Raw genomic sequence first — 22,207 nt, 5'->3', positions numbered from 1 at the left:
GTTTGTTTTTGTTCTGCTCCAGGGAGTTCTGTAACCATGAGCACACTGGGAGGGATAAGAATCAGAAAGAGGAGAAAAAGAGCACACAGCATAGAGAATCATTCTGCAGTTGACATTCCAACAAGGGGATGACAGCCAGGCACCATTTAAAGCAACAAAACTGTTCAGGAGACATTGTGCACAGCAGAAGAGCTGTGTATGTGTATGTAGTTGGTGCATGCAAATAAGAACTGAAGATTGATTCCTTTTCCATTATCTATGAAACTTAGATAACCATTTCCTTTAAACAATTAGATAAAATCAGTATGATCCATCTTGGCTTGAAGCAACCCAAAACAACAGGGCTAATGTCTTCAGAATTATTAGCTTGTTTCCAGCACTGACATTAAAAAATATTGCACAAATTTTTACAGAGTTTTAAAGGCATATTTAGGTAGTTTTCTATTAATAAGACATTATTGCAACATTGCTATAGCAACCTAAAAGTTATAGTTGAAAAAAAATTTTTAAGCCTTTCTACCCAGGTACTTCTAATTTTCAAAGCTTTTTGAAAATCCTTTAAATTGCTCACTGGTTTCATTTAAATACTTTAAGTCTGTTGTTAATAGCAAACATTTTAGAAAAGTTTTTTTGAGAGGATTGTCTTGCTTGAAAAATCAGAGTGTAAGAATATCACACCTTGCATTAAGATGTATATTCAGAAGATGAGGAAGTATTCAATGAAATGAGTATAAAGGCAGATATTGAAATGATAAGTAAGGCTGTAACTTTATACAAAAAGTAAGTCAGTAAATTAAAACTGTTAAATCCTTAACACCTGCAATACTGTCCTAAGCAGAGAGGTTAACATAGGACAGAGGGCAGTATTAAATGACTAAAGGAGGCAGCATACACAACAATATAAAACACTATGTAAGCACAGGGTTATTTTGGGAAACAATTTCTCCACTTGTGTGTACAAACCCTTATGCTGACATAGGGCCAGATTTACTGTGGCAGAAATGCAGCAGAGATGACAAGAAAGCCCACAAGCCTGTCAATGGGAAGTTTTCCCTTCAACAAGTAGTTTTCACTCAAAAGTAACAACAGTTTTCACCTACAGACCTGTATGCAGGGCCAAGAGCTCAGCTCTGTGGCACACCTTGGCTACCAGGTGAAACTGCTGTGCCTTGTCTGAAGGCACACCTGTGTGGAGATTTCTTCTCCTCCTCATGAAAGAATCCATAGGCAAGGTGGAATAACATAGAAAACTCATTATTTTTGTTATCTGCAAGTGTTACCTTGAGGACAAATTGGTCATTCTCACAGCTGACATTATCCTTTCTGGCTAAAAGAGAAAAATCTAATTTTCTCCAAGATGTAAAATGCTTTAATTTTTCCAGTCTTCGAGCCAATGTTGAATTGTGCTCTTCTGGACACAGGGAGACAATCATGGAGTGTATCTCCCTACTCCAGAGCAGAACTAACCTATTTCTAATAGATGTTTTTCTCTAGCACCTTCTCAGAAACACTCCATGACATCACAATCTCACTGACAACCTGCTTTATTGTTGCATTGCACTTAGGAAGGTGTAGTAATCTTAGGAAGGTTTTCCTGATGTCAAACATAAATCGCTCTTCCTGTAATTATGCTGAATTTATCTCTTGAAGATAAACTACTGTGTTCAGCAGGAGATGATGTGTGGATGATGATGTGGTGACTTGAGAAAAGACATCATCACTCCTCAATGTGCTACTCTTACAAGACAGGTGGCTTATATTTTCACTAGAGATCATTCAGTTGAAAAGACATATTCATCTGAAGGGAATAGTCCAGATTTCAAAGAAATATAATTTGCTACTGCTGATTTTTTTTTCAGTTATACACAGGATATATTATACAGTATTGTATACAGTACAATACAAATAAACAATCTTACAGAGGATTTTGTAGGGAATGTTTTCTGTTTGTACAGAATAAAAATTAGGTCTTGAAGGAAAAAATGCAAATTTTTCTTTACACATTTAAAAACTTTTTTTCATAGGTACTGAACAGCCTACAGAAAAAGTCCCTTATAAGTAGACACATACTAATAGACAATAAAGACTGGAGTGTTCTCAAACATCTGAAATTTTTTCAGGGTGTAAGTTCCTTGATTCCTTCAGAATACACCTAGAAAAAAATAGTCCATTCATAGCATTTGTTGACAAAAAATGATGATTTCCTATTTTAGGTAAATAAAAATTTTACATTTCCTAAGGTTAAAGGTTTCTAAACACAGCTGTTTCTGGCATATTCAGAGAAGAAATACATATGGAAGAGACACCGACTAACATTCTGTTTCTTTCTGCTGAGTAGTTTATCAAAACATCTGACTTCTTTTCTTCAGGAAAAGATGACCACATTTAATTAGTTAAATGCTTTCTGCACAGCTTTTACTTGCTGGATTTTACACCTCTGGATATTGATTTATACCTCTGGCAAACAATGAATGAGAAATGTAGAGAAGAATATACAGGCTAGCACTGTTCATCTGTGGACTGGAAAAGACTTCAAACTTTGGGGACAGAAGGGGACTCAAGTAAGCTTTTACACCAGAAACAGTGAGTTCAATTTGCACATCAGTCCCCAAAGAAAACAGTAACATAGGTTTGGCTGGGATAGAGAGGATGTGATCAAAGACATCAATATGTGATGGATGTAGACTGCAGCAATGACAATCTCATTTTTAATAAGGGTACTGAAGCTGCTGTTGTTGAAGGTTTAAATTCAGCCATTGTCTCAGCAGCCCAAAGGGATGATAGCAGCATGCAACACTGTGAATATAGTTAAGAAAAATAAAGGAGCTATTACATCCCAGAATCACAGCTACATTTCTGCATTGAGGCAATTTGGCAATTTAGTGACACCAAAAGCTGACAAAGCAGGAGAGGCAACTGACACACACTGACACAGAGAACCATTGGCAGTACAACTGCTCTTGGCAGGGAATGTGTATCCAGATCCAGACCTGCTGCAGTGTAATTGCAACTCCATGGAAATCAAACATTTAAACTGTGCAAACTGGGTCTGAATTCTATCTTTCAGGTTTTATACCAATTTTAAATGAGCCTCCTCTTTTTTTTTTTTTTTTTTCTCCAGGACAACAGTATTTGGTCTAAGTGCTTCCAACGGCATGGAAAGATGACAATAACAGCAACTTTGGGATTTTTCATGGTTCTGTGCTGCTCAAGGAAGTGCTGAATTCATAGAATCACAGAAAATTTTTTGTGTTGGAAGAGACCTTAAAGTTCATGTATGTCCAAAGCCATTTAGGGGGTCCATTAGACCAGGCAGCTTAGGGCCCCCTCCAACCTAGCCTTGAACACTTTCCAGAATGGGGCATCCACAGCTTCTTTGGGAAAGATGTTCTAGTGCCTCACCACCCTCATAGTGAAAAATTTCTTCCTTATAGCTAACCAAAATCTCCCCTCCATCAGGCTGAAGCCATCACCCCATCTTCTGTCCCTTTATGCCTCGGAACAAAGTGCCACCCTAGCTTTCTTGTAGGCTCCTTTAGGAGCTGGAAGGTGCTCTAGGGCCTCCTTGGAGCCTTCTATTCTCCAGGGTGAACAACCCCAACTCCCTCAGTCTTTAAGGGCAGGACCTCCAGCCCCCAGATCATCAACTAGTGACTCAACTGGTATCATTACATTTTTTTTCTAGCTAAAATAAATATTCCTAGGGATTCAGCTTTCACAGCTCCATAAAACAGGAATATGTTGTGGGTTAATTTTCCACATGGAATATTTCACACAGCTTTTTACCTAGAGAAAGAATCTTCAAGGGAAAGGCAAACTAATGACTGAAGATGTTGGCTGACAAGGGCAGGTTTGTAAAAACAAACTGGTTTAAATTAAAAAAATTTATATTAACCATTTAGTTAACACTGACTCAAAATACAATACAGGGGTGCCCCCTCTTACGATCTAGTCATGCCTTTTTCTGTGCAATCCTGTCCATGAAATTCTATGGTGTTCAAGAATTTTAGTAGAATCAGAGGCCAGAGAGAAATTAAAATTAATAACTAGTCACTTTCTGTGAAGAAGGTTATATAGAAATATGCTTGCTGTCATAAGTGTTAATTTATTACTTACATGACACCTAGGGTATGCTGAAGCAGGGAAACTGCACTGGAGTTAAAACATGTTTTCTCTTCCTTTTCTTCATTCCAACTAAGATATATGATGTTGCTACTGAAAACCTATTCAGATCAGGTCTGAAATACATTTTATATATTCTGAGGAAAAAAATAACTAAATAAGAAAAGTCATTTATTTACCAAATCCATGCAGCCATGGTATAACTTAAACCAAGGCAAAATGTTATGAAATAAGAATTGTGACATTCCACACAGGTGTAAATACATAATTACACAAGAATGTAGAGTGTACAACAGACTGCAGAGGATGCAAAAAATGTTGCCATTTTTACTCAGATTAATATTTAACTGTCACTAAATCCACCTAAGTACAATTTCCATTTTTTCTATATCTATGGTTTTAGTTTAGAGTATGTGTATCTATGAAAATATCTCACATGTACTCACTGTTCCTATAAACATCAAACAAAATAGGAAGACTTACACAGGTGCATCAAGAGTCCTGAAGGAATGTTTGTGAAAAATTATCTTTATGAAATCCCAGCTTTTTATTTTTAACACGTTTTCTGGTGTTTTCCAGCACATATTCCTGTCCAGGAGTGATTCCCTGCCATGTTGGTAGGACCTGGGCTCATTCACTGTAAGAGAAGTCCATTCTACTGCAGACCACAGTGATTTCTCATCATTATGCACTGCACAGCTACTTTACTGCAATTCATGTCTTTTCAAGTGATTTAGGTATTTTCTGCTTTGATTTCAACTGGTATATTACTTATTTTTGCTCATTATTTCTTACAACATGTTTCACACTTGTAAGTTCTATATTCCTGGGAAACACCTTTATTAAGGACTTCATAGTACCAAGTTAAAACTGAAATATTCCAATAATATGCTAAGGAATCTTCAACTTGCTACTGTCAAAAAGCAGTGCAACTGAAAGCATGTGTTTTCTTTCATCTTCCTAAAATATAGGTAACATATAGAAATGTTAAAAAACTATGGGAGCCATTTTTATAACTATAACAATTGCTTAATATTCCACTGCAATATGGTGATCAAGAAACCCCAAAGATGATGCCTTATCCAAAATATTTTTTATCTAAACAAAACAGTAGATTAAGAAATAATGCCTCAGCAATTCTCTGAATCTCAGAGTCCATTAAGTCTTCTTTCTATTAGAGTTGCACATTATGGCAGACTGGTTTTGATACTCAATAATATTAACTATATACCATAAGCTCATTTTTCATTGGACACCAAAGAACAGGAGAAAAAAAATTTCAAGGCTGCACCTGTGAAAAACCCCAAATGAAAAATTTTATGAAGAGTCCACAGATGAGAGAAACACATACTAAGACTATAATCTCTGTAATACCTAATACATTGAGTCCCTCAGTTCTCTGCAGGGATTTTCTACTATCTAGTAAAAGTAAAATCAAACTGCATTCTTTCTTTTCAGATTAACACAAAATAAATTTTTTTTCTGTGTGGTCATCTTCTTTGATAAAACTTAAAGATGCTTTAAATCCTTTATTCCTCTTCCAAGTTTTGCCAAAGGCTTAAAATACATTTGTACAGTATAATCACAGAAATTTTGTTTCCTCAAGAACCCAGTCCTCAGAGCAAATGACAGAAGAACTAACAAGGAGCAGTTGGTTTATTATGTTGAGTGGTGACAAGGCTGGACAAGCAGGCACTTAAATGGAAAGAGCTGGAATGAAAGGTCAAATGAGGCAGTGAGGTGGGTGGCCAACCTGACACATGAGCACTTAAGAATATGAAAGCAGACAAACACAAAGAGAAAGTAAGAAAGATGAAAAAAATCAGAGAATAGAAAAAGAAATAAATATATAATGGAGGAGAATATGAAGATTAAAAACTAGCTTTTTGGGGAGTAAAGATTGACACTACTTAACAACTAGACCCTCTGGAAGATATAATCTCAAATTATCTGCAAGAATGTTCATTCATCTTCACGCAAATTATGTGAGGAAAAAGAGGAGGGCATCTCAGAGGAGATGTTATCCACTCAGTTCTTCCACTTCTCTGAGGAAACAGCATCTGCTCAGCACTTCCAAAGCAAAGAAGTGAAAACTAGATTTATATAACAGCTGCAGATGTAGACTGCCAGGAAGTCAAAGTAGTTCATTGCTTCTTCAAGATGTGAGTCTAAAAATTCACAGCTCCTGTGATCCACTGGGAGCTTGTTGGGGGCTGTAACAAACAGTTGGAAGAACTCTCCGGTGGAGAATAGCAATTGTGGGAGCACAGAGGAATGATGCAAGCAATGGAACCTACAAAAGGAAAAAATCTATCTATTTCACGTGGCACAAGAGATGGCAGTTTTCAGAGGCTCTGGATGTCATTGATATTCTCTAAAATGGAGCAGAGAGGGTAAAAAGGAAGAATGTTGCACACTGAAACTGCAAGAATGAGAAGCTGTTCAAAATAGGTATTTGAACAATGCTGGAAAATAATCTTCAATTAAAGAAGCCTCATGCTCCAGAATTGCCTTGGGAAAGACATCATGGTGAGAGAAGTTATGGAGCTCTGTGAAAGCTGATGAGTAACTATTAATCAGTAAATATAAATAGTCACTGGCACTAGTTTGGAAATGTTATAAAAATGTGAATAATTGTAAAGATTACAATTAACCTGCTCTGACAATGAAAAGGTCTTGGTTTTATTCAGTAATTTATTGTGAATTTAATGCTAATTTAAAACCTAAAAATGCAACTGAATTATTTTAATCCATTCCTGACATTGGTTTGATGAGGGCCAGAACATCTCATCAGCTCTTGCAGTCTCCTTGCTATTTAAGAACATTGTGGTGGGTAGTGCTGAACACGATGTAAAAGCAATGCTCTCCATAACCGCCCGTGCCCACCGTGCTCTTCACAGCCACGTCACTGGAGCAAGTCCCACCCTGCACAACTGTGGAAAGGCAGACATCAAGAGAGGAGTACAAGGGCTGCAGCTCTATTTGCATCACCTACCCCTACAGAGCTGAGATCTCTGTTTCTCTACTGCACTTTTCCAGAAAAAATGGCATAGTTTGACCTTCCCTATAACAGCAACTATTGAACAGTTCTCTCTTTTGGTGACAGGATAAGTACATGATCCAGAGGGAAGAGCTAAGGTTAGCATCTCATTTTCAACTCTTGAAAAGAAATTAACTCCTTCTTCAAAAGAAAATGTAAATTTTATTTCCAGAAAATAGTCCCACAGGGAGTCTGGGCAGTCAAGCCTGAGGCTTGGTTGTGCTTCAGGGAAATGGGGAGGAAGGGTATTAGTAGTGCTCCCCTGACTTAAAATTAGATGCGTTTCACAACAACCCTTTCTTCTCCTAATTTTAAAACTGATTATTTTCCAACAAACTTTGAATTTTTAAATTCTGTACCTGTTTCTAAAATTACTTTGGCTAGATTACATAGCCATGAAAAAGACAGCCCAGAGGACACAGGTTATCCTGTATTTCCAACTGGTGGTCTCAATAAGCCTTAACAATATGCACTGATTAATGGTTCCAAGCACCCTGAAACATAAATAGGAACTATTCTTGTTTTACAGATGAGGGAATTCAGACACAGAACAGCTCTGGGACTCTGGGGTCAGAGTGCAGCAATGCTATCTGTCTCATCTGTCAATCTCTTCTGCCCTTCCCACAGTATATGATCTTCTCTCACAAATTAATAACCAATATTACAACAGGCCACAATTCTAAATTTGCTCTTTCCTTTCCCCAGACAGGGTTAACCTGACTTATTTCCTCTTCTCACTCTCCATTCTGACCTTTTCTGCTTTCCTCTTTTCTTCATTGATGCTTTAAGCTGAGTACATTGTGGGGCTAGCAGAGCTAAAAGAATATGTTATCCTCTAGGGTAAAGGCTTTGAATGTTGTGATCATTCATCTCTGTTTCTGCAAGGGCCTCAGAAGTCTCGATGTCTCCTGCTGTCATGAGACTTACCCTTGAGTTTAGGAGAAACACTTCACAATGTAAAGTAGATGGCAGGAGAGAACACTGAAAATAAGCTGTTCCAGGAAGTGACTAGAAAACAAAGCTTCTAAATTGAATAATGATATTCTGAAACTGACCCAAAATCTGTGGAGGGCCAGACTACAGAGGGAAGCAAACCACTTAGATTCCAGGCAGCAGGGTAACTACTAGTGAGGAGGTACACCCAAAGACAGAACAGAAATCTCCCCTTTCTAAAGCTTGGCAGAAAAGAGCTATTTATTTTTTAGTTGGAAGCTCTGTTGTATGAGGAAATGTTTCTAACTTGAGCACACTTCTGAGCAACATACAAATTTGCTTCTTCAGATATGATCCTGGGAATCTCTCAGCTCCTTTGCCAGGTGCTGAAGCATTCTGTAACAAAGGTGGACAGGCATCACCCCAAATCAGAAGTAGGCATTTTTTACATTTCCATGGAGTGCCTTTTCCCAGAAATCTGTCCATTTCTTTGAAATATATTAAGTCCTGTGACTGCTGCATGGTTACTGCCAACCAAAGAAGGTTGATCTATTCTGCTAAGAATGCTCATGTCTCCCTACAGTACAGTCCTTCCACTGTCACTGCAAGTGCTCCAACTCATTTCTTATTTTTGTTTCTTTACAGGGGGCAGAACCAGAGATTATCACTTGCCAGTCTGGGGCAACAGGCACAAAAGCACTTCCTATTCTGCTGGATATTGCTTGTATGAACCGTGCCTTTCAATGGTTCAGGATGACCCCAGGAATAGCACAGTAACTGCTAAGAAAGAACGCAAAGAAAAGAAGTTGTGTTGCACTTTTAAAACTCTTTATCCATTTACATGTTTACTTGCTGTGTAGAATTCTGTGAAAGACAAATTTGTGAAAGTAAAGGCTTGGGACAAGAAGCCAATGAAAAATAAAACATAATTAAAAAGAGTTTTGTTTGTTTCAGAATTTCTTTATTGAAGGAGATATCAAACAAGTGTTTCAGCCAGGGCCATATTAGCACCATAATACTTCAATGTGAAGATTGAGAAAGGTAAGCAAATAGAAAAACATCTATTTTTTCCAGAGACTTAAAATGCACATTGCAAAATTATTAAATGGATATGCTGACACTTCTGATTAGCTGAATAATTTTGGTTCTATATCTTCTTCATCCTTGATTTTATACTGAGACAAAGTACCACACCAATGTACCAGATAAATATATATTGAATATTAGGAGAGATCATAGGTAAAGCATTGAGCGGAGTTACTGGCTTTTCTCAAAACAATCTGGCCATCTATTTATATGTTGGCATTTAAACACTTAACTTTAACCTGTGTTCCAGTTCAATACTAAATTACATTAATTTGATTGACCAAGATGTTCTCTCTTAAAATTTCCACCAGTAGGATTAATACAGTCGACTAGGAAGAACATTACTATTGAAAATCATGATCAGCCTGACAGCAAAGGCCAGAAGTTCATTCTCACACATGGCTGAAAGAGAGACAAAAATAAGCAGACCTCAGGAACAATGATCTCCATTTAGCTAATTAATTAAACAACGTAAGGTAACTTAGGAATAAGAACACCCCGAGAGATTTTTGGTGGCTTTCAAGATCATGGATACAGTACAAAGTAAAGTCATCTTTTGATGTTAGATGAGTGGAAGCAGCTTCATTGGCATATTTTTTTCCTGCTGTTTTGAAGTTAGCACCATGTTCTTATTTGTTCTGTCATAGCACAGTCCTCTCTATTTTTATTTAACCCAAAAGCACTCATAAAACCACACTATGTTAATATTCATGTTAAATATGAGTGAAAACATAACAAATGGTAGTAAAAGATAACTGTTCGAAATTCCAGTACAAATAGGCAATACTACAGGTAGTCCGATCCAAGCAGAGCTGGCATGAATTAAGCTTGCATTTCCTACACTTTCTCACCAGTGTTGCACAGAACACAGGGGCATCATTTCGGCTCACCTCCAGTTGGAGACATTAAAATACTTTAAATTTTGGCTTTAACTGACACTTTCATTGGGCTAATTATATTTTAAACTTCCACCTCAAGTTCCTGCCCCACTGTGCCATCTTCATGATTAGTGTATTCTGTGATACACGAGTGCAGACATACAAGTCTCCTACCTGAAGAGATGGAGTAGGTTGATTTACATATTTAAGCATTGTAAGTAAAAGCACAAACTGCAGTGCCACACTGCATTGTGAAGGAGGACTCCAGAAGCAGGTGGGATTACTGCACTGGAAAACACACAGCAGTCAGTCTGCTAACAGACATGTGAATAAAGGTAGGGAAATGACACAATGGCTATCTAAGACCAAAAGAATTTGAGAAATACCTGCATTCAGCAGTGCAGCTATGCCCTGCAGGGGCACAGAGAACATCCTTGGTGTCTCATTCTCTGCTGGGAGTGCAGGTGAAACAGCAAAGTGGCTGACCAGAAAGGACACTCATCCACCAGCTGGCACCCAGCCAGATGAGCAGTAGTGAAGGACTCCAGAGAGTGCCTGGTTCAGCTCTCACTCAGAAAGAGGGTGCTGCTCCAAATTCTAAAACGGAAATTCTCATCACAAAAAAGAACAATAGCTCGAAGAAGAGTTTGTTGTTGAAACCATGGGACAAGACTAAAATCAGACTGGTCTCACACCTGCTAATCATAACTTCTTTCCTGTGCAAAGATTTCTGGCTGGTGATACTAAATGAGCTACTTGAAGACAGTCACATCTTGACATCACACAGACGGGGTGATAAAAATGACTGTAACATTAAAGCAGCTCAATTCTAAGTTTGCACCACTTCACCACTCAAGTACTTCAGAGAAACATTTCAACATACTGAATGACAAAGAGAAGGCCTCCACTTGCCCTGAGGATCCAATCCTCTCTTGCTCTTGAGTTTTGCTAGTATATTTCCAGGGCCTGACTTTACATCTTAGATGGCTTTAGCTGCAATTATTGGACACCTCACCACTCAGGCTCCCTGCCTGTATGCAACTGCTCCAGCACAGGAGGTAGCAGACCAAATATGTGGGAACACTTCAACTGAGGCTGCCCTCCCCTCTCAGCACCACCGTGGGTGGAGATCCATTCTCCTGTTGCCACTGGCAACACAGGACACAAGTCCCTACTATAGGAACAAGTCCCACTGACCAGGGCACAAAAAAAACTCCTGGGAGTGCAGCGCCTGCTGCTATTGCAGAGACTGCCCAGCATGCTCAAGTCAGGGCTGTGGAAGACCAGCCCTGCCCAGTTATTTGCAGGGGTGATTTATCATGATGGGGCCCTGATTTGACTTTCCTGTCCCTTTGTGGGAGATCAGGCCTCCTGTACTTCTGAAACACATGAAGGGAGTGCACAAATGCAGATAGTTGTTTTGTTCCTAGTCAAAAAAGCAAGATGCCACAAAGCTACTCCACAAGAGTCTTTGGTAATCCTGATCTCCATAAGCTAAAAAAGGTATTGCTTTTCTTTATTGCAAAACAGCATCAGTCAAGCCAGTCTTTACACAGTGCAGACAGGATAATGGGAAATATGTAGAGGCCTTACCCTATAATTAGGGTGCTTTCAGAAGTGTCCCTAGCTTTCCAAGCAGACAAATGTAAAGCACTGTGACTCATCAGTAGAAGGTGTGATGGCTCTCAGGAAATTTGTAAGATCTTCTTTAAATGCTGATAGGTCCTTTCCTCAATGGGATGTTAGAATTTGAAGAGCCTGATGGGGACTGAAGTGCCACAATGCTGATAAGCCAGATAAAGCTGTTTGTGCAATTGTCACCAGCCCTAAAGGCTATGAAGGAAATCTTTTACTCACCTAACCCCAGGGAAATAAATAGGTTAGTCAGGCTGAGACAGTAACGAGCTGTCCAGGATCCTTTCTCTTAATAACACACTCAGGATGGGCCAATTTAGTCACATACTTTTTAATTATTATTTTTCTATAAAAACATCCATCAGCTTATGAATAATGTCTGCCTCATGTGTACATTTCTTTCTGACCTCAACTTGGTCAGGTGAATTTGACTTTATAATTATCTTGCCTTCCCTTGGCTGGCATCAACAAGGATATCAGCTCAATTACTACCAGCCTATTCACTTTCTGCTTTCACTCAAACTTTGGTCTTCTGGAGCCAGAGCTTTTATGGAGCCAAAGGTTTCCATCCTAAGCAGTCTGTAGACAGCACTAAGACATATGCTTGTGTGTAGACTTACACATAATTCAATCTGAGATAGTTTAGGAGGGGAATGTCTCTATTTGTAACAGGAAAATGCAATTTTCACTAGGCCTTCAACATTATTCACTATTACAGCTTTCAAAGCAGATTATCACACGCCAAGAATGACAACACAATTTTACTACACCCTGTGAGCAGAAAAGGGGCAGATTTCATACTGAAAGTTTTCCAGAAGTGCTGGTCTGCCAGGGTTGCATCTGTAGAGATACAACATGCTCTCCCTAGCTTATGATTTACACACTGTACTGATGAATATACACCACAAAATAATTTAATGAAATTTATAATGTTACTTATAGACCTATTGTTCTCACACTTTGGTACAGGTAAAGTCTGTATTTACATTTTACTCTACTGTAGTCAAGACCCTGCACTAAAAATGAAATGCATTAAAGCAACTGTAACTACACATATCTATACATCAAGGAGAAATTTAAAATTAAAATTTCAAGGGAAAAAATCCTCTTGCTTACAGATGGAATAATGCTTATTTATTGAGGGAAATATCCTTATGAAAGTCAAATTACTTTTGTCCAGTAGCCAAGAACAATTCCAATTTAATTTTTCTTGTTTTTCCTAAAGCTTTTCAAGTAAAATGAAAACTATAGCAATTAAAAGTTGTGAATACAAGCTGCTTTCCACAAAATATAAAGTATGGATTTTTTAAAGCACTGATACTCATTTGTCACACACAGCACTGAATTCATATGAATGACTACAGGAACTCCAAAGGGGCCACTGTGTCTTTTCCCTGCATCAATAATCCACACACAAGGAAAGAATTTACAAAACAGAACACAAGAACTGCATGTGAAGACTGTAATACAAACATATCCACATAACTTTGTGCTTTGAAAACACACATTTATCTGACATGTTTTTGAGCACCTAGTGTTAATCTGTCCATTAAAATCCAGCAGCCAACTGACCATTTAGTCTTCCAGTGTGTAAAATGCAACTGTCGAATACAATGTATGCTGAACAGAGGGACTTATGGTCTACTTCTTAGGATTATGGCGAAGATTAATTAATATATGTAGTGCTTTAGTTCATGCTAAGTATTTTTCCATGGATTTAGATACAGCAGTATTCAAAGTTAGAAAGAATCCTAGCTAAACAGCTAACTCTTGTGTTAAACATGTCATCAAAATTCTCCTCCTGATTCTATTCAAGCATGCAAGGATTCAGAGAAAGAAAGATATCCTGAAAAGTCCTGTAAGAATCCCAAGTTCCAGGCCTCAGGACAGGCTGCATTACAGCAGTCCCAAGATTACTGCTGAGCTACAGCAGCCACCAAAAAGTCATTCTTCAAACAAGAACAACTGAAGCACAGCAGTGCTCTGGCTCTTGCCTTCATCTCTTACACCCAGCCCTTTCCCATCCTTCCCCCACCATATTCCCATGCCAAACTTTGTAAGGTGGCAACATAAAACCAACAGATGGGCAAAACAGCAGCTGACAAAGGCACCAGGAGGTGGCTTATCTAATATCTGTTATCATCTTATTGCAAGGGTTCCATACTGTTGTCTCCTTATCACAAAAGTTCCATACCTTCTTGGTGTTTCTCATGGACAACTCCTCAGAGCACTGGCTCTTTCTTCTTCACAAAGCAGCCAGTTCCCTTCTCCCTGACTCCAGCTCCCTTCTCAGCCAGCCACCCCACTCTTTTATAGCACTCTGCTTCTCATTGGCTACAGCTGTGGCCTGTTAAAGTCAGGCCTGTTCCTCATCTTTGATAATTGGCCCAGCTGCAACTCCTTAGGGGTAAGATTACTTTCTACACTATCTTCTTATATTCTATCCCTCTATACCTGTCCACTGCCACATTGACTTTATTTCTCAAAATCTTTCCTCAGCTGTTCTTGAAATTCTTGAGAATACAAATGAAGTAGGGGGCTTTAGTTCTTTAGGGGTTTACTTTTCCTTCATAAACCCCAAAGAATCCACAGCATCACAATGTAAGAATAATCAAAATTATGGTGAAGGCAAACAGGATGAGCTGCAGTTACTGTACTCCCGTACTCCCTTCTGTAAGTCACTATACCCCTTTTTTGGCCCAAGATTTTTGCATCATCTGCTTTCCTACAACACCCTGTTAAAACTGCTAATTATCTTGGGACAAGACACACTAAATATTTGAGAAAGAGCTACCTTACAAAGAGCACTAGTTGCTACTGTGACATTACCCACAAACAAAAACACAACTAAAATTTTACCCCGTCCACTTAAAAAAAAAAAAAAAAAATTATTCATTTCCTGGTTCTGCAACTTGTCTCCATTTATCTGTGGTGCTGTAGCAGGGGTCCAACAGGGGCTTTAACACAACCTGGAATGGAAATACACTTAGGACAGAAAGATGCATTTCCAGGTGTCAGGAAACTATGACTTTGTACTAAAAAAAATGAAGTACACAACTGTAAACATTAAGTAGAATTTTCAGTTGAGCTGCTCTTAATCATGAAAAATGTATGCTCGCCTTTTTACCACCTGTCTGCCCTTAAAATGATTTGGGCCAGGAGATCAAAATGCTTTTCACCTGGTTTTGGTCCCATCATTTGCCATCTAAGAACGTCACGTCAGATGGAGGAGACTCAACTCTAAATTCCTAAACCTAGAAAAATATGTTCAGGTGTCTGTGCAGTCCAAGGCAGCTGTTCAACCTCTGTGTGCTAACAGAAATTTCATATCTGTGCTCTGACAGAACAGGGAGGGAGACAGACCCAAAAAGACACTGGGCTTCTGAAATAAACACCTACTTCTGAAACAAACATCTAACCATCTACAATCTTTTGCAAACAGGGCTTCTTAAAAACATAACCCAAAGAACACAAAAGCAACAAAACAGAAACAATAAAGGCAACTGATTGGGAAAAAAATGTAGGCCTGAGCCCGAGTGCCCAGGACTTCTTAGGAAAGCTCTGCAATGCCAGCTGCACTTCCGCAATTTGAGCACACAATAAACTGACAGAGAAAACACATTCATTATTCTGTACATCAGTTAAAATTACACTGAAGTCAGATTACGAGGGATATGAAAAGTCACAGAGATGTAGATTTGTAACAATGGCCACTAAAATTGGCATTTTTCCCTCTCCTTCAAACTGTACCTTTCACTGCAGCCTTCTTTCTGTGGATGACAGCACAGAAAGAAAGAACGCTTTCTTTCTGTGAATAACAAACATACCCAAGGAACATAGAACCTCATAAGAACAAAGTGTCATCCTCTGAGGCCTGATGTCAAATGAATGAATATTCAATCAAATAAATATCTCTTATGTCCACACATTGCTGTAGTAAATTCATTTTAATATTGTAAAAAATGCTGGGAAAAAAATAAAATCTAGAATAGTTTTTCTGTTAGTCTCCATTAAATGGGCTTTCTTAATTTTCACTTTGTATCCTGAAAGCCACAAAAGCCACACATGCAGTAGCTGATGTGGTGTACAACTCTTGGCCAGTCTACTTTCATTCTGTAGATGTACTTTCTTCTACTACTTTTTTTGGGATGACTGCAAATTTCCACCTGAAATAATTTAAAAAACTTAATCCTGACTTTTAAAGTTCCAGCAAGCTTTATCTTGAGCATCATCAACAGCATGGGAGGAGGGGAAAGGGAAAAGGCTCTCAGTGCTGACTGATAGATTTTTGATATTGCTGTGCTTCCCTTTTACTAATTATGCCCAGATTGCTCATCATGCCAGATACTGTTTATGCTAGGAATTTTCTACAGCATACCTCAGGGGCAAATTGCCTGTAGTGGTGAGCTGGGAATTCTCTATAGCCTACTTTAACAAACAAACCTCCAGTATTCCTCCATGTCATATAATTCAATTTTCCTGCCAAATCTTCAGCATACTTTTCAACTGAGTTAACTTTAACTAACTCCAGTGAAGGATATTCCTTGACATTCCAATTGTTTATTCCCTCTAGAGCATGGTATATGCTCTCTGAGCCCTTGATCTTGCACAAGCTAAGAAAACACAGTAGTTTTAAGTCATTAGGCTGTTGATGATGAAAGCTATCCAGGCAAAAGCCCTTGTGCTGGACAGCAACTGTTAGTCTTGAGATTTCATGTAAATTTCACAAACATTTACAGTAATTGTTAATTTCTTCTCTGCAGAAGCCAGTTATCCACCACGTCAACCTCGTCTACTTTTCACGGATAGATAAAATTTTTTATAAAGAAATTGTTTTTCAATGCCAGTGTGATCAAGCTCTAAGACTGGAGTATTTACATTCTCTAAATTGGTGGATTGCTTTGGGCAGTGTGAGAAGCTGTTCCAGAACACACCACCACCGTGCATTTGGAACGGGCCAGAAAACAAACTCATCTCCACACCACACCACCTTTCTGTGACACCGCAATTGCTATCAATTGTCCCCTTTCCTCTTTAAAACATTTGTTATTTGGTGTGCTGGCTGCTCGCAGAACAGCTAACTCTGGTTTTGATGCCGAATACTTCTATTCGGAGTGGTGAGGCTGCAGGGTGGCTGGCGTTTATCCAGTTCCCATGTGTGACAGAGTGCCAAGGGCAGGCGTTTGTGGCGGCGGGGTAAGAAACACCACGGTCCCGCACCTGCGTGTCCGTGCCCCGACACGAGGCACGAGCCGAGCCGTGTGAGGTGCGAGCCCGGCGAGGCCGAGGGCTCTGCAGACCGCACGTCCCCCCGGCATCGCCGTTGCTGGGCACCGGCGCGGAGATTCCCGCGGCGGCCCGGAGGCTGGAGCCCCTCGGGAGCCGGGCTCCGCTGACGGCCGCGGTGACGCCGGCCCGGGCGGAGCGGCCATCGAGGGGCGATCCCACCCCCCGTTCCCGGGCCGCCGCTTTGTCCTTGCCCGGCCCGGAGCACGCGCGCCCCCGGCCGCGGCGGGAGCGCGCCTGCGCGCACCCCGGCGGCCGGCAGGCGGGAGCGAGCGCCCCCTCTCCCCTCCCCCGCTCGCCGGGAGCTCCGCCGGCGGCCGCAGGCAGGCGGGGGAGCCCGGGCGGGGCGGGGAGAGCCCGGGGGCGGCCGGGCCCCCTCCCCGCCTCCGCTCCGCGGCGCGCTCCCGCCGCCCCCCCGCCCCGGCCCCCCGGCCCGCCGCGGGAGCCCGCGCCGCAGAGCGGGGCCCGCCAGCGCCACCCGCCGGCCGCGGGGCCGCACCGCGCCTCCCCCCGTCCCCCCCTGCTCCGGCTCTCAATGTTCCACACTGCCCGGCCACAGAGCCGCCGCCGCCGCCGTAGAGCCCCCCGGCCGCCTCCGTCCCCTCCTCGGGCGCCGCGGGCCCGGCCCGGCCCCCCGCCATCCCGCCCCTCCGACCCAGCAGCGGGACAGGACGCCGGCGAAGGTAAGGGAGCGGCGGGCGAGGCGGCCGCCGCGGCGGCTGGGCGAGCGCGGTGGGGGGAGGCGGGGAGGAGGCGGGGGGGCTGGTAGAGGAGCTTTGTTCTTGTTTTCGGCGCTCGCTGCCTGGCGGCGGCCGGGGACGCGGGGCCGGCCCGAGTTCACGCCTCACTTGGTGCACACGCACGGTGCGGAGCGGGGCCGGGCGAGCCGCCGCCGCCGCCCGCCGAGCCGAGGCGAGCCGAGGCGGGCTGGCGCTCCCCACAAAGCGCGGCCGGGCGGCCGCCTGGATCCAGCCCTGCCGCAGCTCCCGCCGCTCCTCCTCGGGCCCCCCCGGCCGCCGGGGCAGCCCCCTCCTTCTTCCCCCCCCCCCCCCCCCCCCCCCCCGCCTTTCACGATCGGCGGAAAAATGTCGGTCTGCCTGGCGGAGCTGCGCGGGGAGCGGCGGCGGGGAGAGCTGTGCAGAAGGTGCAGTTTGAATTATGCTTCTTCCCCCTCCGGCAGCTCTGTGGTGGCCAAATGCAGTTCTCGCTGCTGGCCATGTAAATAACCGGGGCTGCTGCTACCCCAGTGGCTTTAAATGCGTCGCGGGGCTTTTCCCCTTACTAAAAAAAGCCCTACCACCAATAAAAAACCAAACCTCGTTCCCCCCGTGCCAGCCCTTTAAATGCTTAGAGAAAGTGTACATTTCCATCTGAAATCAACCCAAGTGTTACTGGCAGTGTATTTTCTCGGAGAGAGGGGAAGAGGGGGGATCTGGCGTTTGGACCCAATAAAATGCTCTGCTCCAGTGTAAATATTTACAGGTTATTAGTGACTTTTTAAAAAACATTTTCAGTGAGGTTTGTTATTTACAGTGTGTCATAAGTTATTAATGTTCATTGCCTAAGTACCCTGCTAAATCTGTCTCATGCCTTAGAACAAAGTCGACAATTGGCATATTGTTTAAAGTATGAAAAAAATGTGAGTGGGTTTAAAAATTGGAAATATCTGTATTTTCCGAAATGTAAATATTGCTTTGTAGCTGTCAAACTCCAGTCCTCAGGCATGAGACAAGGAAGTATATTTTGATTAATTTCTCACTGAAACTGACTTGTCACCTATTCAAAGTTTTCTGGAACTTGGGGAACGCCAAGAGAGAGTCCTGCCTTGTATGAACTCTCCCTCTTTTCTTCCCCAAAAAAGTTCTGCATGATGTCCAGTTGTAGGCAGAGGTCAGTGGAGCTTGGGGAATGACAACAGAGAGTCCTTCCTTGTGTATTAACTCTGCCTCTTTTCTTTCCCCAAAAAGTTCCTCACGATGTCCAGTGATAGACAGAGGTCAGACGATGAAAGTCCAAGTACCAGCAGTGGTAGTTCAGATGCTGATCAGAGGGATCCGCCTGCACCTGAACCGGAAGAGCAAGAAGAACGAAAACCCTCTGCCACCCAGCAGAAGAAGAACACCAAACTATCCAGCAAAACTACTGCTAAGCTATCTACTAGTGCAAAAAGGTAAAGGAAGGAGTGAAACATCCTGCAGTATTTTTGCACGGTATTTGGAGTCACAGTACTTGTGCTGCACTTGTCAGGGCAGAGGCGTTCTTCTTGTAAAGCTATGTGGAAGGGAGTGAACTATCAGCTTGGGTAGTTGACAGGAGCCTGCTAAGCAGTGTTTTAATTAATCCAAGTCTTGGTGGGGTAACAGTTACACAGAATGGTCCTATGTCTTTTGAAGAGTTGGTACAGAAGTTGGTAACTTACAGGCTGACTGGGAGGGGGGCACCTCGGTACCTTTTGTATTGGCAAAAATGTGTGAGAGAGCTTTGGTGCTTTTTTCCTGAGTTAGGTTTCCATGCCTGATTGGTATAGGGTGGAGTCCTCCTGGAATATTTTATTATGGTTGGTAGACTGATGACAGGCAATGCTGTCTAATTAAAGAAGTCATAAAACCCCAGTGGCTTCTCTGGGTCTTATGAGGGCTTTTCATGATGATGCACAGGAGAGCCTTACACATCTTGAAGGAATGGGTTTATTCTGCCATTCTCCTGGGAGAAGCTTAGGTGGGTTTTCTCCATTAGGATCTGTGGATTTAAACTGGGATGTTCTACAGGTAGCCTCTACCTTTAAGTATGAGAATCTTCAGAAAACTTGTTTAGTTGTATTGGTTGCCCTTTCATTTGCATATAAATTTATTGGCAGTCTGGCTCTCAAGACATATACTCTGGTAATTTTCTCAAAGATCAACTGTATGAAATGCTCAAACTTTAAATTCTTTAATTCCAGCTGGTTTTGGAGATGAAACATAACTTTCCAGTCCTTTCCCTGGAATTGCTTTTCTTTGAAAACGTTTACAAGTATCCTGTAGCAAGAAAAGTTGTAAAATAGCTGTAGTAGCTTCAAATTTTGCTTATTCAGTGTGACTGTTGTAGTTCTGACTTTTACAAACACTTTGGTAATTTTGTATTGGACTTAAACTTAGTAAATTCTTTTTGAAATATGTTAAAATTGCTGCAGAGAATGGCTGCATGGCTTTGAAGACTTTTGAGCTTGTTAAAGAAACCCTTCTGAAGTAGGACTGGCTAAAGAGGAAAAAGTTTTGCAACTACTATGTAGCACTTGTAATTTGTTGTTACTTGTTTTTATTTGACAAGCCTAAGATACAGGTTTTTGACACAGAGTTTTCCCATATTGTCTTTTTTTCATTTAATTGTTGCAAGTCTAATTCCATGCATCTCAGATAGTTCAGTAGGCTGAACTTATTGGTATTAATTCAAGGACATCCAGAGCAGTTTCTGTTAGCTCATCTTTTAACATCTGCTATTTGCATGAAATTCACAGCATTGCTCTTATGGGTCCTTTGGTGAAGTCTTGGTCTTTTTAAGAGGAGTTAACCATGTGTATTTTGAAATTTCACGTCTTATGTACTTGGATAAACTTAAATTGACAGGAAGTTTTCAGTACTCATTTTGCAGATCTTAACTCCTTGGGAATGTTTGTAATAGAGTAAAGTTATGCATAGATTATTTCAAGTTATTGTATCAATTTTTATCACATAAATACAGCTACTGTATAAGGTTGCAGGAGGAAAGGCAGCAGAAGGTATGGAGAGAAGCAAAGTTGATCCAGAGAGATTATTCCAGTAACAGAGACAGCCTGGCAGATCTGCAAATCCACTTTTTAAACACACTGCAAAGTAATAGGTAAAATATTGTGAAGAGTGTGTCTGCTGCCAGCACGGTTCATTTGAGCCTCAGTCACAGGTCCTGTAGCTCTGGTTTAAAGTCATTGTCAAATCTGCTTGTGCAGGCTCCCCCCCCACCCCCGCCTCATTTGCATATTAGCTTGAAAAGAAAATCTCCCTGGCAAAAAGTGCTCGGATGTGAAAAAGACTTACTTTCCTGAATAGTTGTGGGAAATTTCTACCCAGCTCAGCTGTAAGCGTTCAGTTTACATGCAGCGTGGAGCAGGAAAAAAGCTGCAAAGTTTCTCAGCTGTGGGATTTGGGTTATGCCTCTGAGAACAAAGAGGAAGCAGCCATGTTAGCATTACTGAAGGCAAAGCCAATCTTGCATTTAACTGCATGGTGGTAGAGGGCAGTGTAATTCCCTGATTTATTCTATAGACTATCTCAAATGCTTTGTGTCTGTTCTCATTTCACCAACAGAATCCAGAAGGAGCTAGCTGAAATAACCCTTGATCCTCCTCCTAACTGCAGGTATGTAATGGCTTCTTAAATTGTGGTCGGTGGTAGGAAATAATTGTGCTCAGGTTAACAAAAGGCAAACTTCGTGTTTATGACGGGTGACTGTTAGAGATTGCATACAGAGGATTGAACAAGCACACACAGTGTTTGAAACTGAAGTTTGATATTTTGTTTGCATGTTGGAGGTGTAGTTATTAGTGATTGATGTACACAGTGAAATCTGTTCGGTTTGTTGTTCATAGCTGGTCACTGCCTTTGTGAAACATTATTATATGAATGTCAAAATATGCTGAAGCTTTCAACTAAATGTCTGCATGTAGTTTGAACTGGGTTTTTGAGTGCTGAGTTTCTAGAGTGATCTTTTCATTCTGAAGTAAAGAACTGTATGTGATTTTTATATGCTTTCTCTTAGTATGTTGTTTAACAGATAAACTGAGCTATTGCCTCTAAATTTATGTAACTGTTGGTCAAAGTTGTAGTCTTTTGATAAAAAGAATATTTCTAAGGAAGTTCCCAACTTGGGAGGCACTTCTGTTTGGTTTTAGAAAATAAAATTTTAAGCATGGAAGGCTGAGTGATATAGTTTTAAAGTGATGGTTTGGAATTGAAGCACTTGATCGGTAGGAAAGTTAGATAGTAGCACAGTTAGACAATTTCTTTAAATCTTTTTAATGTTTTACTTTTATTTAAAGGATATATAAAAATTCTCATTAGCTGAGAGTATCCTGTGTTCAGATTTGCAGTAAAGCTAGCTTTAAATAATGTTGCTTTCATTTGAGACATCTCTGTAAGATTTCTGACTGGAAGGTATCTTAATAACTCGTGTAACAGTGAGCCATGGATGTGTTTTTAAAATTTGCTGGAAA

General features: G+C 41.1%; 1 protein-coding gene and 1 long non-coding RNA gene across 3 annotated transcripts in view; one reads left to right on the top strand and one right to left on the bottom strand.

Moving 5' to 3' along the window:
• Positions 1-9,034: 9,034 nt before the first annotated feature.
• Positions 9,035-13,970, bottom strand: LOC132075711 (uncharacterized). Its single transcript, XR_009418809.1, has 3 exons — positions 13,889-13,970; positions 10,446-10,656; positions 9,035-9,583 (listed from the first exon to the last, which is right to left on the bottom strand). It is a non-coding gene; the product is annotated as an uncharacterized LOC132075711 (long non-coding RNA).
• A 3,503-nt stretch (positions 13,971-17,473) lies between these two features.
• UBE2E3 (ubiquitin conjugating enzyme E2 E3) overlaps positions 17,474-22,207 on the top strand; it is a 55,697-nt gene continuing 50,963 nt past the window's right edge. The window contains exons 1-3 of one of the 2 annotated variants that reach the window (XM_059475826.1): positions 17,474-17,663; positions 18,948-19,150; positions 21,303-21,353. In XM_059475826.1, the coding sequence (XP_059331809.1) occupies positions 18,957-19,150; positions 21,303-21,353 (245 nt within the window). In that variant the 5' untranslated portion in view covers positions 17,474-17,663; positions 18,948-18,956. Of the gene's footprint in view, positions 17,664-18,070; positions 18,125-18,947; positions 19,151-21,302; positions 21,354-22,207 lie in introns of those variants that run through there. The other variant, XM_059475827.1, reaches the window with a different exon arrangement.

This window comes from Ammospiza nelsoni, chromosome 7 (assembly GCF_027579445.1).
Source record: "Ammospiza nelsoni isolate bAmmNel1 chromosome 7, bAmmNel1.pri, whole genome shotgun sequence".
In the NCBI taxonomy this organism is placed as follows: Eukaryota; Metazoa; Chordata; class Aves; order Passeriformes; family Passerellidae; genus Ammospiza; species Ammospiza nelsoni.
The sequence above is the reverse complement of the archived record's forward strand: the minus strand, read 5'-3'. Positions and strand labels throughout refer to the sequence as shown.